This window comes from Nelusetta ayraudi, unplaced genomic scaffold (genome assembly GCF_046127955.1).
Source record: "Nelusetta ayraudi isolate G7.1 ecotype Tasmania unplaced genomic scaffold, CSIRO-AGI_Nayr_v1 ptg000031l, whole genome shotgun sequence".
NCBI lineage: Eukaryota > Metazoa > Chordata > Actinopteri > Tetraodontiformes > Monacanthidae > Nelusetta > Nelusetta ayraudi.
The window spans coordinates 1,753,931-1,768,408 of NW_027466081.1; the positions used below are offsets into that span (position 1 = coordinate 1,753,931).

At 41.2% G+C, this 14,478-nt stretch overlaps 2 protein-coding genes across 3 annotated transcripts; one reads left to right on the top strand and one right to left on the bottom strand.

Annotated features, from left to right (window-relative positions):
- The first annotated feature begins 197 nt into the window (after positions 1 to 197).
- rab5b (RAB5B, member RAS oncogene family) lies at positions 198 to 6,119 on the top strand. The gene is made up of 6 exons (XM_076030863.1): positions 198 to 298; positions 1,193 to 1,526; positions 1,612 to 1,763; positions 2,945 to 3,067; positions 3,318 to 3,411; positions 4,265 to 6,119. Exons 2-6 carry the CDS (start codon positions 1,361 to 1,363, stop codon positions 4,378 to 4,380), a joined length of 651 nt encoding a protein of 216 aa, XP_075886978.1. The 5' UTR covers positions 198 to 298; positions 1,193 to 1,360; the 3' UTR covers positions 4,381 to 6,119.
- A 2,990-nt stretch (positions 6,120 to 9,109) lies between these two features.
- Positions 9,110 to 14,366, bottom strand: dbr1 (debranching RNA lariats 1). Of its 2 annotated transcripts, XM_076030829.1 has the most exons (9): positions 14,279 to 14,366; positions 12,603 to 12,800; positions 12,395 to 12,519; positions 11,974 to 12,054; positions 11,819 to 11,904; positions 11,491 to 11,715; positions 11,271 to 11,348; positions 10,652 to 10,794; positions 9,110 to 10,070 (listed from the first exon to the last, which is right to left on the bottom strand). In XM_076030829.1, the coding sequence occupies exons 2-9, from the start codon at positions 12,797 to 12,799 to the stop codon at positions 9,308 to 9,310; spliced, it is 1,698 nt and encodes a 565-aa protein (XP_075886944.1). In that variant the 5' UTR covers position 12,800; positions 14,279 to 14,366; the 3' UTR covers positions 9,110 to 9,307. The 2 variants fall into 2 exon arrangements, with proteins under 2 accessions (XP_075886944.1, XP_075886945.1); XM_076030830.1 differs by lacking the exon at positions 14,279 to 14,366 and having other exon boundaries at positions 12,424 to 12,519; positions 12,603 to 12,743.
- Positions 14,367 to 14,478: the final 112 nt, after the last annotated feature.

Below are 14,478 nucleotides of genomic sequence, written 5' to 3' on the forward strand. Positions count from 1 at the left end.
CAATAATAGACAGTGTGGAAAAATTAGTTTGATAAACATCTGTTTAATAAATGTATAAATATCTGTTTAATAAAGTTTTTTTCATCTTCATGTTCACTATATATAAGTGTATTCCTTTCATACACATAAATGGTCGCTCATTTTCAACTGTTCGTCCGTGGAGGAGAAAATGACGTAACCCGGAAGTAGGCGGAGTTAGCCTCAACCCTGGAAGTATGTCCTGACAGCGCAAACTGAAATCGGTATTGTGAACGGTTAAACCTGACAGTCGAGGACTGCTAAGACAGATATACGCACGGTAAATCCCCTTGACAGTTTTCTTCCCGAATTGCTACTCTTTAGTTATTGGGCGTCGAGATAAAGTGTTTTTATTTTATTTTTTGTTTTATTTATTATGCTTGAGCTAAGTAGTCAAAACAGCTAGCTTATATCGCACGGACAGGGTTGGAGATAAACTGAGTCCTTGAGGAAGTTTTGATCGTGGCCAATGCCAAATGTAATGTATATATCGCTATACGACGGTCAGCAACTGGCGACTGGCGATCTTATTGGTTCTTACCAGCCAAAAATAGAGAAATAGGCTTTCCTACAGAGCGTTTGACCTAATGATGATATTGTGTTCATTGCAGTCTGTCTGTGTTATGTTTACTGTTCAGTCAATCTGTCGCCATGCTTGTCGTGTCTTGGAATCAATGGATTATATTCGCCAGTCAGAGAGAGACACGAATAGTGCCACTTTCTGTCGTAAAATAAGCTAACTCTTTTTTTTGGGAGGAGGGGGGGGGGGGGGGCAACACGCGTAAGCAAGGTTCACTGCAATGCCTGTAAACTGCAACGCTAGAAATAATCGCAATTGCTGGAATTTCCATTGTGGCCGGTGTTTTCACACGTTGTCCTTGTCAGCAAATTTACAGGAATGCAGCGGGTTTTTTTTTTTTCCCACTTTCACTTATTAGCTGCCGGTTAGTGCTACAATACTCAATACAACACATTCAACACCATTAAAACACCTGACACATTTTGAATCTATTGGCAGGCTGGGTGAATTTGGAGTTAGACGCAGATTAAGACTTCAGACTGTTCTCTTCCAGAGATACTTCTCCATTCTCTGGGGGAGCACCGTCGTACACAGGGCTGTATTTTAAACGCACACCTTTATCTTATTTGACTCTTGTTGCAATTCTGTGCCCAGGACACAGACTGCTGCGTTTCCTCTTCATTCAACCAAAACAAGGGGCGAAAGCGAAGCCGAGCGATCGGCGGTGAAATCTCCTGGGGCTCGCAAGATCTCGGCGTCAGTGCTCCGCTCGAGCGAGGGAAGAGGCCCCCGGCCCCTGTCGTCTCTCCTGCACGGCCTGGCATGACTTCCAGAGGGAGCGGAGGTCAATCCAATGGAGCGCTGCCACAAACCAAAATCTGCCAGTTTAAGCTGGTGCTGCTGGGCGACATGGCCGTAGGCAAGTCCAGCCTGGTGCTGCGCTTCGTCAAGGGACAGTTTGACGAGTTCCAGGAGACGACCATCGGAGGTGAAGAGCGAGCGGCGCTCCGCCGCGCGCCCTGATAAGTTTTGAGTGGCGTTGTGGTAACCTGTTGTCCTTTGTGATGTTTCAGCTGCGTTCCTGGCTCAGTCGGTGTGTCTCGATGAGACCACGGTGAAGTTTGAGATCTGGGACACGGCGGGACAGGAGCGGTACCACAGCCTGGCCCCGATGTACTACCGTGGCGCCCAGGCTGCCATTGTTGTCTTTGACATCACCAAGCCGGTATTTTGTGCTATTAACAAAAACATTGAACACAGTATATTTTATGACTTGCTAAAAAAAAAAATATGTCCAGCATTGATGTTTTCTCTTCGGGTTCACACTCAGCTAAAATTGATCATGCAACAAACCTAAATGTGAACTGCCTCAGTGGCCAACACTATGGCCAGCTGTTTGCTCAAAAAAGGACGGAAGATATTTTTACTCGCCCTTGAATTAACATGTAATGGTTGTCAGAAATCCCCCACACCCTGCACATTGTGTTCCTACTGATAAATGATTAAGCAAATCACAACATATCAAAGTCCCAAATTATGCAAAATTCACTTTGCATAATAGGGGACTATACAGGAACTATGTATAACCTGTCTCTTGGCTGTTATTGAAATTTCTTTCTTCTTTTCCATGCATTTCTTTTCTATCGCGTTAACCCACAACTCACCCCATCAATAGTTTTCAAGTTTATGGCCTGCGTACAAATGTTTCTGGTCGTAAAACCCAGTCAGTCAGTGTTTAATTATTCACATGTTGATGAGCCTGATTTCCACTCCCACTGCATGCTGTAAAAAGAGTTTGACACAATTAATGGCCGTGTGCATAACAGGTGACATGTGCTGTCTCAGACGACGAATATTAACAGACACGTTTCTTACCGACTGACAGTTAATATGTGACTGCAAATCCGCCATTCGCAGTTTATTACCATGTAATAAACTGTTTATTACCATGTAATAAACTGTTTATTACCATGTAATAAACTGCAAAGAAAAAACGGGTGAGCAGCTGCATGGCTGCACCCTTGTTTTTAGATTAAGAGGAATGGGGGCATTGTGGTGTCACCTATGTTTTTGGATTACTGCGTAGAGATTGGTTTCAAGGTCAGTGGCATGTTGGCGCTCTGAAAGATGAATAAAGTTTTTGGTTTCAAAAGGGAGGCCACCGGGGGAAGTACCAAAAAATGTGCATTCTATCGTTTGGCCAGCAGGGACTGCACAAATTTAGGTGCAAAAAAAAAAAAAAAGGCTAAAAATGACTGGCTGTCAAAACGGAAAGGGGCCTCAAATTCACACCGTCATAATTTGGTTGGTTGAAAGGTTTTTGTTGTTTTGAATTGGTTGTAAATTTGTTTTTGTTTTTTTTAATATTTCAAGTATTGCTTCTTGACCATAAACTTGTTTATGTAGGAAACCTTTGAAAGAGCCAAGGCCTGGGTGAAGGAGCTGCAGAGGCAAGCGAGTCCCAACATAGTCATCGCCCTGGCAGGGAACAAGGCCGACCTCGCAGAGAAGAGACTCGTGGAGCACGAGGTGAGTCCAGTGATTCTTGCTGACGTTGATTCATTTTGATCCTGTGAAATTGCATTCCCCATGGTAGCACATTTGTGAACAGATTGGTTTTTATTAATGTTGTTAATAATAAACGTGCCAGTGATTCAGCTCTTTTGAGTCAGCAGAGCAATGATAGATTCTTGAGTTTAATCTGATTTATGTTTCAACACCTTTGTCTTATAAAAAAATGAGCGTTTTTGTGAAGAATGTATTTGTTCTCGTGTAAAAGGACGCCAAGACCTATGCTGAAGACACTGGCCTACTTTTCATGGAGACGTCGGCCAAGACGGCCATCAATGTCAACGAGCTCTTTCTGGCCATTGGTGAGAATAATGCTTTTGGATTACAGCCATCTCAAAACACCAGCCACCCACCTTCTTGAACGCATTGATCATCTCTCCCTGAGACTTTACTGACATTAATTTGTCCATCTGAGGGTGGAATTATTATTATTTATTTTTTTTTTAAAAAAGCATTGCCTTGCTTTTGCACACATGAACAGGCCACAGCAGGAGGATCATCCACCTCCTACATTATAACTCACAAATAAACTGTGAACTTAATTGAAATTATTATTCTAAATTTCAATTAAAAACATACATGTGTTATTAATTAATCAGAATAACAATGTATTTTATTAAAACAAAAAAGATTACTATTAGAGTAATGAAATTACTTCTAATAGAAGAGATCCATCGAGTCTATGGTAGTTTGCTCTCTGCACTACATCAATCCACTATCTGGAATCAATCTGTTTTGACTTGATGTGTAGGGTGACCAATCAAGGCGTCAGGCCACTTACTTTGAAGGACAGATTTGAAAAGATGACACAAATTCTGATGATTTTGATGAATTGGTGACCTTGGACACTTTTTTTGTGTCTGAATTGTTTCCAATTGAGAGCTCAGAGTTACTCTGTTGCTATGCCTGCTTGAGTTGCGTGTTGGTCTTTGTGCTAGTAGTTTCACCCTGTGTTCATGTGATTTATTAACACTGCTTCTATTCCATAAATAATAAAGGTAAATGGTTCACTTTGTGACATTGTCACATCAGTTATGTAAAGATAAATATTTTTGTTTAAATGCACTAAAGGCTATTCTGTTGTTATCTGATCATGACAGCTGTGCCAAAATGTGACTTTTACTTTACTTTGTTTTTTGTTTTTTTTAAATTCAGCAAAAAAGATGCCAAAAACAGACAGCCAGAATCTAATCCAAGCAGCGCGACACCGGGGAGTCAACCTCCAGGATCCTGGTGCCCACTCTGCCAAGACCTGCTGCAGCGGAAACTAGATCGGGATGTCTTCGGCTTTTTCTTTTTTTGGTTTGGTTTTATTTTTTTGTCTGAATCTCTAAATGGTGCAGGATAACCAAGGGAGAAACATAAGACAATCGCAGATGGAGGAGGTCACTCCATTTTCCATGTGAGATTCTCTGATTCCAAGAAGGAAGGAAGGAAGAAAGGACTTTCATCCATTCAGAGTAACATTAAGCTCGGAACCCCTGTTTGTTTTTTTTGGCTGTGTAAATGAAATCTCGTTCATTCTCTCGCTCACTTTATGCACTTGAAGTCCGAACCATAATGTATTTAATGCACGGAAACTTAGCAACGACTGCTCGCAAGCAACTATTGAAGGTAAACAAAAAGAGTCCTTTAATGACCATGTTGTAAACACATGCTTTTCCCCAGTCAGTCACATCCTGTTGTAAATGATGTCTTTCCCATGACCTGCAGCTTGGGACAGAACCCCCTGCCAGTCGGTGGCATTAGGACCCACATCCATACGACGCATGGTGAAATCAAACGGAGTTGCGTTTTGTGTATTTATGACTTTATAGCTTTGGAGAGAGAGAGAAAATGCTCCTGCATCACTGCTTCACATGACGTTTGAAAAATAAACAGCGACAGCTTCCGACTTCACATCGTCACTGTGTATCTCACTTACATCTTGATGGACGGTACAGCAGGTCAGAATTCTGTTGTGATTAAGTGACAGATTGCAATTGTGATCCGCGCAAGCTTTTATCGCGACATGTTTATTCCATCCAGAATACTTCTTTTGTGACAATTATAATTGCAATAATAATTTATCTGACATGCACAAAGCAATACATGATGTGTTATCATTGCCTTTGTTTCACTTGATCTGCTCTGTAACAGAATCTGGTAGGATGTGAGCTTGCATGTCCTGTACGACATCATCACTCTAATAATGATGATGATGATGATGATAATAACAATAACTACAGAAGTAAGCGTTAGCTCTTTTCAGCGGGAGTTTGAATGTGATTCAATGTCACTCGAAAGTGAAATGTCCTGTTGAGTTGAGTGATGTGTCTAATTGAATTAATGTGAAATGTGGTGTTCTCTTGTCATCCATGTCCAGGCACAGATCAGGCAGCTTCAGGTTGAACAGTAGCAATTATCATAACCCTCTTTGAGAAAATCTGCATATCTTGTTCTGAGTTAAATAGTGCGTCCAATTAAAAAAAATAAAAAAATAAATAGGACTTTTTATTTTATGGATAGATTAATGTCATACTTTCTGTAAATATATTCTGAAAAAAAAAGAAAGAAAAAAAGAACAAGAGTGCTTTATTTGTCTCCAGTCATCCTGTCAAAAGTCATTAACCTGCTTTGTTTCCAACAAACCAAATTTTGAGCGCTGTTTTTAGTCTGTGGTCAATCTCCTCTCTGGCCTGTTCTCTGACTGACCATCAGGATTGACAGATTACTGGTACATATAACCATTTGCTATTGAACCAGCTAATGCAAATATTGAATCTGTAAATCATGACTGCAACGCAGTGCATTTAGGCATGTTGACAAGCAAGCAAAGAATCATTGACTAATTCATTAATCATAAATTGATTGACCTAATCTATCGATTAATGATTAATTGATAAGCAACAATTTTTTTCCTGAGAACCGAAATTTCACAATGAAACATGTGTAAGGAACACATTACTTAACCCTTGAATAACGTTGAGGGTCAGTGTGACGCATTTTCCATTGAAGAACAGTAAAATAAATGAATAAATAAATAAATAAATAAATAAAACCACCCGAAACATTTATCCTCTGACTTTTAAGTTGACTTCTAATGGGTCATATTTCAAGTTTTCTTTCTTCTTATTGTTTTTTTTTTGAAAGTGTTTAAAAGTAATTTGTTCGAGGTATATTATGACCATCACAGTATCCACAGGTGAATTGTTCTTTCCTGCCACTACATGACTACATAACTACTTATGTATATATATATATATATATATATATATATATATATATATATATATATATATATATATATATATATATATATATATATATAAAAATTCAATTAATTGCAACTAATTATTTTCTTAATCGACAATGAATTGAATGATTAATCGTTAACATCCCGAATGTGGAAGAAAGGTAATTTCAGTGTTTTTGAATTTCAAATGGATGCTAATATCAGACAGGTTGTTCTGATTATTACACAGCTGATCTACTGGGATTGTCACCTGTCTGGAGTGACCCCCCCCCCCCCCCCACCTGACCCAAAACCTCGGGGGGAAAGTCTGTTTTGTTCGTGCTGTTACGATTTTTTGAGATATGAACAGTTCATTCATTTTAACTGCGTCCATAAGGGCTTGCTCGTCTGTTCCCGATTTAAGCTGTAAACAGTACGTTAACTTTACGTTTTGTAGGTCAGTTCACACAGCCCTCCATTTGCTCCAAATTGAGCCGAAAAGGTCCTGTTCGTTTGTGCTGTAAAATGTTTCATTTTTGTGCCTTTACGTTTTTAGAGTTATTCCATGCTTTAAATTCAAGAGACAAAGTCAAACAGCCCCCGCTTTCGCTCCAAATTGAGCTGAAATTGTCGTTTGTTGTTATACTGTTAGACATGTTAATGATTATTTTATAGGTCACCCATAAATAAGTCAAAAACCAGCACGAACAAACGAGACAATTTCGCGGTCAATTTGGAGCAAATAGGGGGCTCGTATTGTCCATTTTGTCTGATGTGGTCAAATTATTATTATTATTATTTTATTTTATTTTTTTTTAGTAAAAATGACCATACAGTGTGTGGGTGTGGCTAAAGTATAACAGCCAACTGCAGTCTGCTCACCTCGACATGCGTTGACTTTAGACACAAGCTGCTCTCAAGCTCCAATTATTGCTCAGCTCCGGTGCCATCCACATATCCAAATGTGCAATCGCCTGCTTTCAAAGCGGGAGTTCAAGATGACTGTGAAGCCTTTCTCTCTCTCTCTCTCTCTCTCTCTCTCTCTCTCTCTCTCTCTCTCTCTCTCTCTCTCTCTCTCTCTCTCTCTCTTTTCAGAACGGCCCTTCGCAAGCCAGTGGCTTATGTCACCATGTCCATCATTGTGAACAGTAAAAGGTTCCACTTCTCCAAAAGTTAGACCAACTTCATCTAAACAAGTTCAAGGGACTTGCCCCCCCACCACCAGGATGAAGTGTCAGGTCAAGTCCCTATAGTGGCCTGGCGCACTTCCATTTTATTTCGAGAATTTAGCATTTGTCTCTTGTGGTTGTTTTTGTTGTTTTTTTTTGGGGGGGGGGGCGGATTTTGTGTTTTTTAGTGCTTGCTTGTTTCCTGGGTTTGTCTCTTGTGGTTGTTTCTGCATTGTTTCTCTGAGTGCAACATTTGGCTGTTTTCAGCAAAGAAAACAAATCGGAGTACAAAATATACATAAACAATAAAAATTCAATTCATAGAAAGTATTCAATTATCAATGAAAGAAAGTCAGATAATGAAATCATGAAAGTTTTCTTAAAGTTTTCTTCACTTGGGTGTATTTAGCTAGCATGTCTTTCTGACATGCTAGCTAACAGATCCAGTATGAAATATCAGCATATCCGCTCATGTCCATTTCTAGGCAGGCTGGCAAGTTATAAAATGTATTATTCATTTCAAAGTCACCGTGGGTTTAATAATTGGAGGAAGTAACTTAAAATAAAGAAAAAATAATTTCCCCAAATCTATACATTATCCACTTCAATAAAAAGCATGCAACTGTTAAAATTAACAAATTTATTAATTCAATAATAAAAACAACAACAACAAATCAAAAACACAAAAATTGTTTAGCCGTTGCCTTCTTTGTTTCAAATATGTTTATTCGGGCACCAACAAAGAAGTTGGTAGATGACATTAAGCTTCCTTATTTTACAGAGAAAAAAATAATAATAACAGCCGTTGCCCTCCTTGTGTCAGTGCAGACTTGAGGCACGTCCAGAACGTATGCGAGCAGATGTGCGCGAGATCCTCTCCGTCACATCACATCAGCCCCACTGTCTTCAATATTTATAGCTGTTTTCATCACTTGGTGTTTTGACTGTGTTTATCTACTATAGGAATGCTTCATACGAGCTTTTAGCTGAGTGTCTGAGTAAATGTGCCGTTTCGGTCTGCGCGGTTTCAGTCAAAACGCCGGCTTCGTGTAAACGCGAGGCCCAAACGTCTAAATGTTTTACCGTTGTGGGAAATTGACTTGTTTACTGAAACTTACTGCTAGTGGGAAAACAACATCTTGAACTTACTGCTTACTATCATGCAGCTGCTGAGTACGTCATGTGAACCATCGCCATAGCCTTACGTGTGAGAACAGAAGATAAGAAAGGAGAGGCCGTCTGCTCCCGTGAGAGCGGCGGCTGTCGTTGGAAAACTTGTTGTTTGAGCTCGTGCGCAGATAAAAACAAACCTAGACGCAGGTGCGGCTGGCATCCTGAGGAAGGAGACTCCAAGGCGACGACATCCTCCTCAAACTGACTCTCATTTCTCACGATGCATCGCTGCCACGACAACCATCGGCTGACGAGCATCGTCTGTTCAATCGTGACTGAATACTGAACCTTTATTAAATTGTTAACTTCGACTACTGGCCTCGTCTCCGTTATTCCGATCAGCGGAATGCGCGAGGGAACCAGGGAGGGGAGGCATCATTCCCTCGACACCGTTTCCAGAGAAACCCCCGTCTTCGCGTAAACAGGCCCCTGAATATTTTGCAGGTTGGCAACATGTACATTTACGCAGGCAAACAATACAAGGCAAAGCACTACATTTAATTCATTTTCAAAATTTGCCATTTTGACGTAAAAATGAAATACAGGGTAAAAAATAATGTTGCATTTTCTTTTACATTTCTTTTTACAGACATTCTAAAAAAAAAAAAAAAAAATCCCTCGTTAGCAAAAACAAAACTGTATCTAATCTCCAGCCTCATCGTCCTCCACTGCGGAGTAGATGCCCTGATTCCTGCGCTTGATTCTTGAAGTTGTTCCGCTGCTGGCGGGAACCGCAGTCTCATTGCTGACGCGCTTCAAATTGCGCAACAGCGAGCCGTCCTCATCCTCCTCACACGGCCCCTCGCCCTCAACTGGACTCTGGCAGACAGCTGGAGCCGACTGGACAGGCGGATCCGAGGGCGACGCGTCGTATTTAGGCGCGGGCAGAACCATGGGGGTTTGAGTGGCGTTATTACCCGCAGCGACACCGCAAAGCTGCTCATCTTTGGCCGCCGGTGGCGTACCTTCAGCGCTGTCGTCCCGCTCCTCTTCGTTTTGCTCGCCCTCGCTCTCAATCGAGATTTCGTCGGGATTCAGCGAGTTGGACAAACCCGAGATGTCGCTCAGGTACTCGCTGGGTTCCTCGGCGCTGCCTACGCTGTGGCCGTCGTCGTTGTTGTTGTCGTCGTCGCCGCCGTCATCCCTGTCCAACTCCTCTCTGTTATCGGGTCTCCTCAGGCGGTCTTCGTTTTGGCCGCTCTTGGCGTAGATGTCTGCGAGGTCGAGCACGGCGCACATCTCTGTCGTCTGAGGGTTGGTGCTGCAGCTCGGGGAGGTTTGGGGCTGGGGCTTGCTGGGGTCGTAGGGTGCCACCGTCAGACTGAAATTGTCTGGAATGGAAAGCGAGCCACCCAAATCCTCCAACACCTGGATCATATGGGCTTCAGTAGCGCCGTAGTCCCACCTGGAAAGAAGTGAATGAAAGGTTTGCCAGGGGTTTTATATGACAGAAGTGCTGCCACTTCTGCTCCGTTATTTCACTTTGGTGAAAGGTATTCTGAAGTCAGTCACATCCAATTTCTGGAAATATTATCAATTTCAGTTTGGAAATATTGGACAGCACGAGACTAGAAAGGATACAAAGGCATCAAGGTATGTAAAAACACTGAGAAAATGAATGCCATAATTTAAGCAAATGTGGGAAAGCAAAACTTGAATTCAACATACAAGTTAACTTCATAACCCAATACATGCAGTGTGTGTGAGAAATGCTGCATTACTGTAAGTTTGCTCTTGTTAATGTCAGTCTTATTTATCTAAATGGCCTGAAATTATGTTGCTCCTCAAGTTTGATTGTACGACAATAACGCAGGATGGTAAACAATTAAAGATTTTATTACTTTGCAATTTGGCCCTGCTTGAGTCAGAACAAAGTAAGATCGAGTCTGATCGCTGATCACAACTACATTACACAGGATACCAAATGTAAAAGTATATCATCCAATGGACATACAGAGCATTATAAGTGATGCTGTTATTGCATACCTTTCATTCATAATTTTCTCTGGAGGATTCCAGGGCTGTGGGGTGGTACTTTGTAGACGGTTTGTTGCCTTGAGAATAGCAAGCCACTCTGGATCATACTCTAGATTCTCAGATGAACCCGGTCTCTCTGGTACATCGATGATCTGCAGTAAAATATCAGATATTTCTCTTACTTGAAAACAATGAAAAAGCCTTCCACACCAATTGCTATCCACTCTTCTAATCCCCAATTATTACTAATTTTAATCAATGCTCGAGTTCCACACTCTACACTTTAATTTCTTTTAACAACAACAAAAAGACAAAACTTAACAAACTTAATGCTAACTGTTAGCACGCTCATGCAAGTCAGGACCCATCACTTTTCTTGATGGACATCTTCAAACCAAAGGGTGTCTTCAATTTAAAAACACCCTCAAAGCAGCCTCTTTGTGTCGTGTAGACCAGCGATAAGTAGCACAATTCTAACCCACAATTCTAGCAACATCTGTTTTTTCTATTTTTTAACTTTTTATCCAGTTCTGAAAGGCTGCATATATGCATTTTGGACCTCTTGCTATTGCTATTGCACTCATCCCAGTTAGAGATGACAGGTTAGACCAGCACAGTCCTCTCTTACCTGTAAGAATTCTCTCTTCGGCAGACATTTATCCAAAGAGAGGAATTTGGTAACGCATGGATCAGCATTGCCTTTAGGCTATAAAAAATTAAATAAATGCAAAGATTATTACAATGCAACACATTTAGAGTGAGAATGAATGCAAACAGCAACCATGGATACTGGCAGACAGAACAGCCATGGCAGTAAAACACTGAGTAGTGAAAAGCATGAAACTCACTGGATGTTTGATAACTGCAGCAAACTTGACATGAAGGTGTGCAGAGAACCAGTAACTGGGCTGGAGGTGAGCGAGCAGCTCCTCAGCAGCTGGACTTCCAAGAGTGTTGCACTCCACTTCCTGGCGAAGAAATTTTTTCTTCTGGAGTAGTTCACCTGTTCTTCCATAGTGATAAATTCCACGCGGCCAGTCGTGACTCATGAAAATGTCGATGGGCTTCTGGATCTTCATTTAAAAAACAAACAAACAAACAAAAATGTGACCACTTACTTTTCATCTAAATGAATTTGAAATGTAAGCCAAGGAAAATGCTTTAGGTGACATTTACCTGTTTCAGTTTGAACACTTCAATGTTTCGGATGTGGTATACACTTCTCAGTGTATCGGGATTGTAAGGGGGGAATTCATGATGACCTTAAGAAACACAGGTTCCGATTAAAAGCATAGCATTCAATATTAACTGGGAAATTTACAAAAACTCACCTTTTCTATAGTCCCTTGACTTATAAATTCCAGATAAACCGCCAATTCTAATTCCTTTGAAGCGAATAACCCCAGCATAACCTGGAATATATATAAGGAGAGAAGTCAAGCTTTAGATTTAGGATGCTTTCACACCTAACTGTCCGGTATTATTTATTTATTGTGGACTCTAATTAGCGTAACTAAACCAAACTAAATCTGAGAGTTACTTCAGAAGAGGACAAGACAAACACTGAACAAGGGACTTTGCTCCTCTATTGGTGAATTCATGGCAACATGCAGCTAGCAAGGCAGCTTAAAGGTGAACAAGCCTGTGTGAAGAATGCCACAGGAAATCTACTTCTAAAGGCAGTTTCATATCAAGAGGATTACATACAGAATGTTCAGGTAAGAGGGTGAATCTTAGTCCACTGGCACATACCTAGATAATAAATGTTTGGTGCCACCCACCCTCCATAAGGGAGCTCCTGCAGGTGGTTGGAAGCTTCATGGTTCCCACCAATGAAGACTGTCAGGATAGGAGCTTTCTTCTCTCCAGAATAATATCTAAAAGAAAACAATTTCATGGTTCAAGCACTCATCACCTTACTTTTCTCAAACCTCAACAAAAAAACGCTCAACAAACTGACTTGTAGAAAGTCTGCATGGTTCTGTACTTGGCCGGCACGGCCATGCACTTCATGTCTCCTTCGTTGCGCACGGCTTGGAAGTCCCCACAGCAAAGCAGGAGGTCCACTTTTACCCCCTCCTTCTTTTCCAGGCAGGAAATGGTCTCATAGATCTTGTCCAGCTCGCCATGGCAACAGCCTTCAATCGCAATCTTCATCCTGAACGGGTAAAACAAAAAAAAAAGGAAAAGGAAATCATTCAATTTGGTGCCTTTAGCCCTTCCTCCACATCTTGTATACGTTAATCGACGGAGCGCTGCCATCTAGGGGCGTAGTTGTTACTGCAGTGGAAGGCTGCAGCTGCAGGGGACGCCTCTCTCTATGTGTACTTTTTGCTTATTTATTATTAATGACGCCTGGAAAATCCTGACAAACCTGTGTTGTTCTTGGGTGCTGCTACGGTAGTGGAAAACATTTGGGGGTGAGGAAAACAAACAACTGCTATGGTCAACTGTCAAATGTTATATTGTTATACAATATTGTAAGGATATGCCAGACGGTGCGAAGAAGAAGGCACTTGAGGGTAACAGAATGCTTTATTTTTTAGACCCTGGTTACTGTCGGCCGTAACCACGCCAAACACAACCTACTAATCATGTACACATATCTACATTAATGTATGTACTTATTTATTTATATACCAATTGTTTTTTTCTAAATGCGATCGCGATGTAGTTTGTCCTAATCGAGTTGCCGTAGGAACCCGGACACAATCCACAGCCCCGGACACATTCTGTACCTACACCGGCTCGACTCACACGAATTTCTCTAGTGCCATATAAACGCACTGACTCACTCCCCAGACTTCCTCATTCCCTCACCTCAGTCCCGCCCCCATTTTCTCTCTCAGCCATTCACATGCCAAACCAACTTAAGGTGCATTCAGGAACATAACAGATTCTAGAACATTCACAAACAACAGCAGCTTGCTACAATATATTACATCTTAAGAAGCATGATTACGTCACATCATCTTACTTGTTCAAATATTGTGCAAGTGAGAGAAGTCAAGAGGCTGAAGTTGATTGATTTCATCTTCAGACACAGACAAACTAAATACAGAAGCGTTCACTTTGTTGACCAAAGCTGTGTCAGTCTTGTACCAAGTAGCATTTTCTTTTCTTCTTTTTTTTTGTTGGCACAATTCATTTGAGACATAAGTGCAATAAATATTTATTTGAAAACATAAAAGATCAGGAGAGAATCGTGATCTCAACTCTCAACCCGCCAACTATGTGCGTGCAGTTTTGGCGGCGAAAACGCAATGTAAATGGAAGCGTCCCGACCCAAGCCGTGGCAATGCACTGTACTGTACTGCACAATATCGACCTGTGTGCCGACGGGTGCACATGGGGCTCAGCGGATTTACTTCCACAACACGCAATGACTGCGCCACAACTCCTGCTTACACTCATGGGCTCGTTCATGTTGGCCAAGATGGTGCGATTAGTGACAACGTTTAATTTTTCCAAATCAAATATGTAAAGAAAGCTCTCTCTCTCTCTCTTTAATATTATTGTTAGTAGTTGTATGTTTTAACAAATATGTCTAATATAATGCAAATACGTGGTCACTGGACGTTGTATCATGTCCTATAACAAGGTTTCATAAAAAAACAAACGTAAGCCATGTCTTACCTTAGTTTTCGTACAAATGTTATGATGTAGCGCGACTATTTGAAACGCATGCGCAATGTAGTCTTCTTCTTCTTCTTCTGCTGCTGCTGCTGCTTCTTCTTTTTTATTGAAGGTTGGCAAAAGTGCATTACTGCCACCTTCTGGACCGGAGTGTACGGCAGGACAACTGAACCGTCTACATTAAATGCTGTTGATTGTGT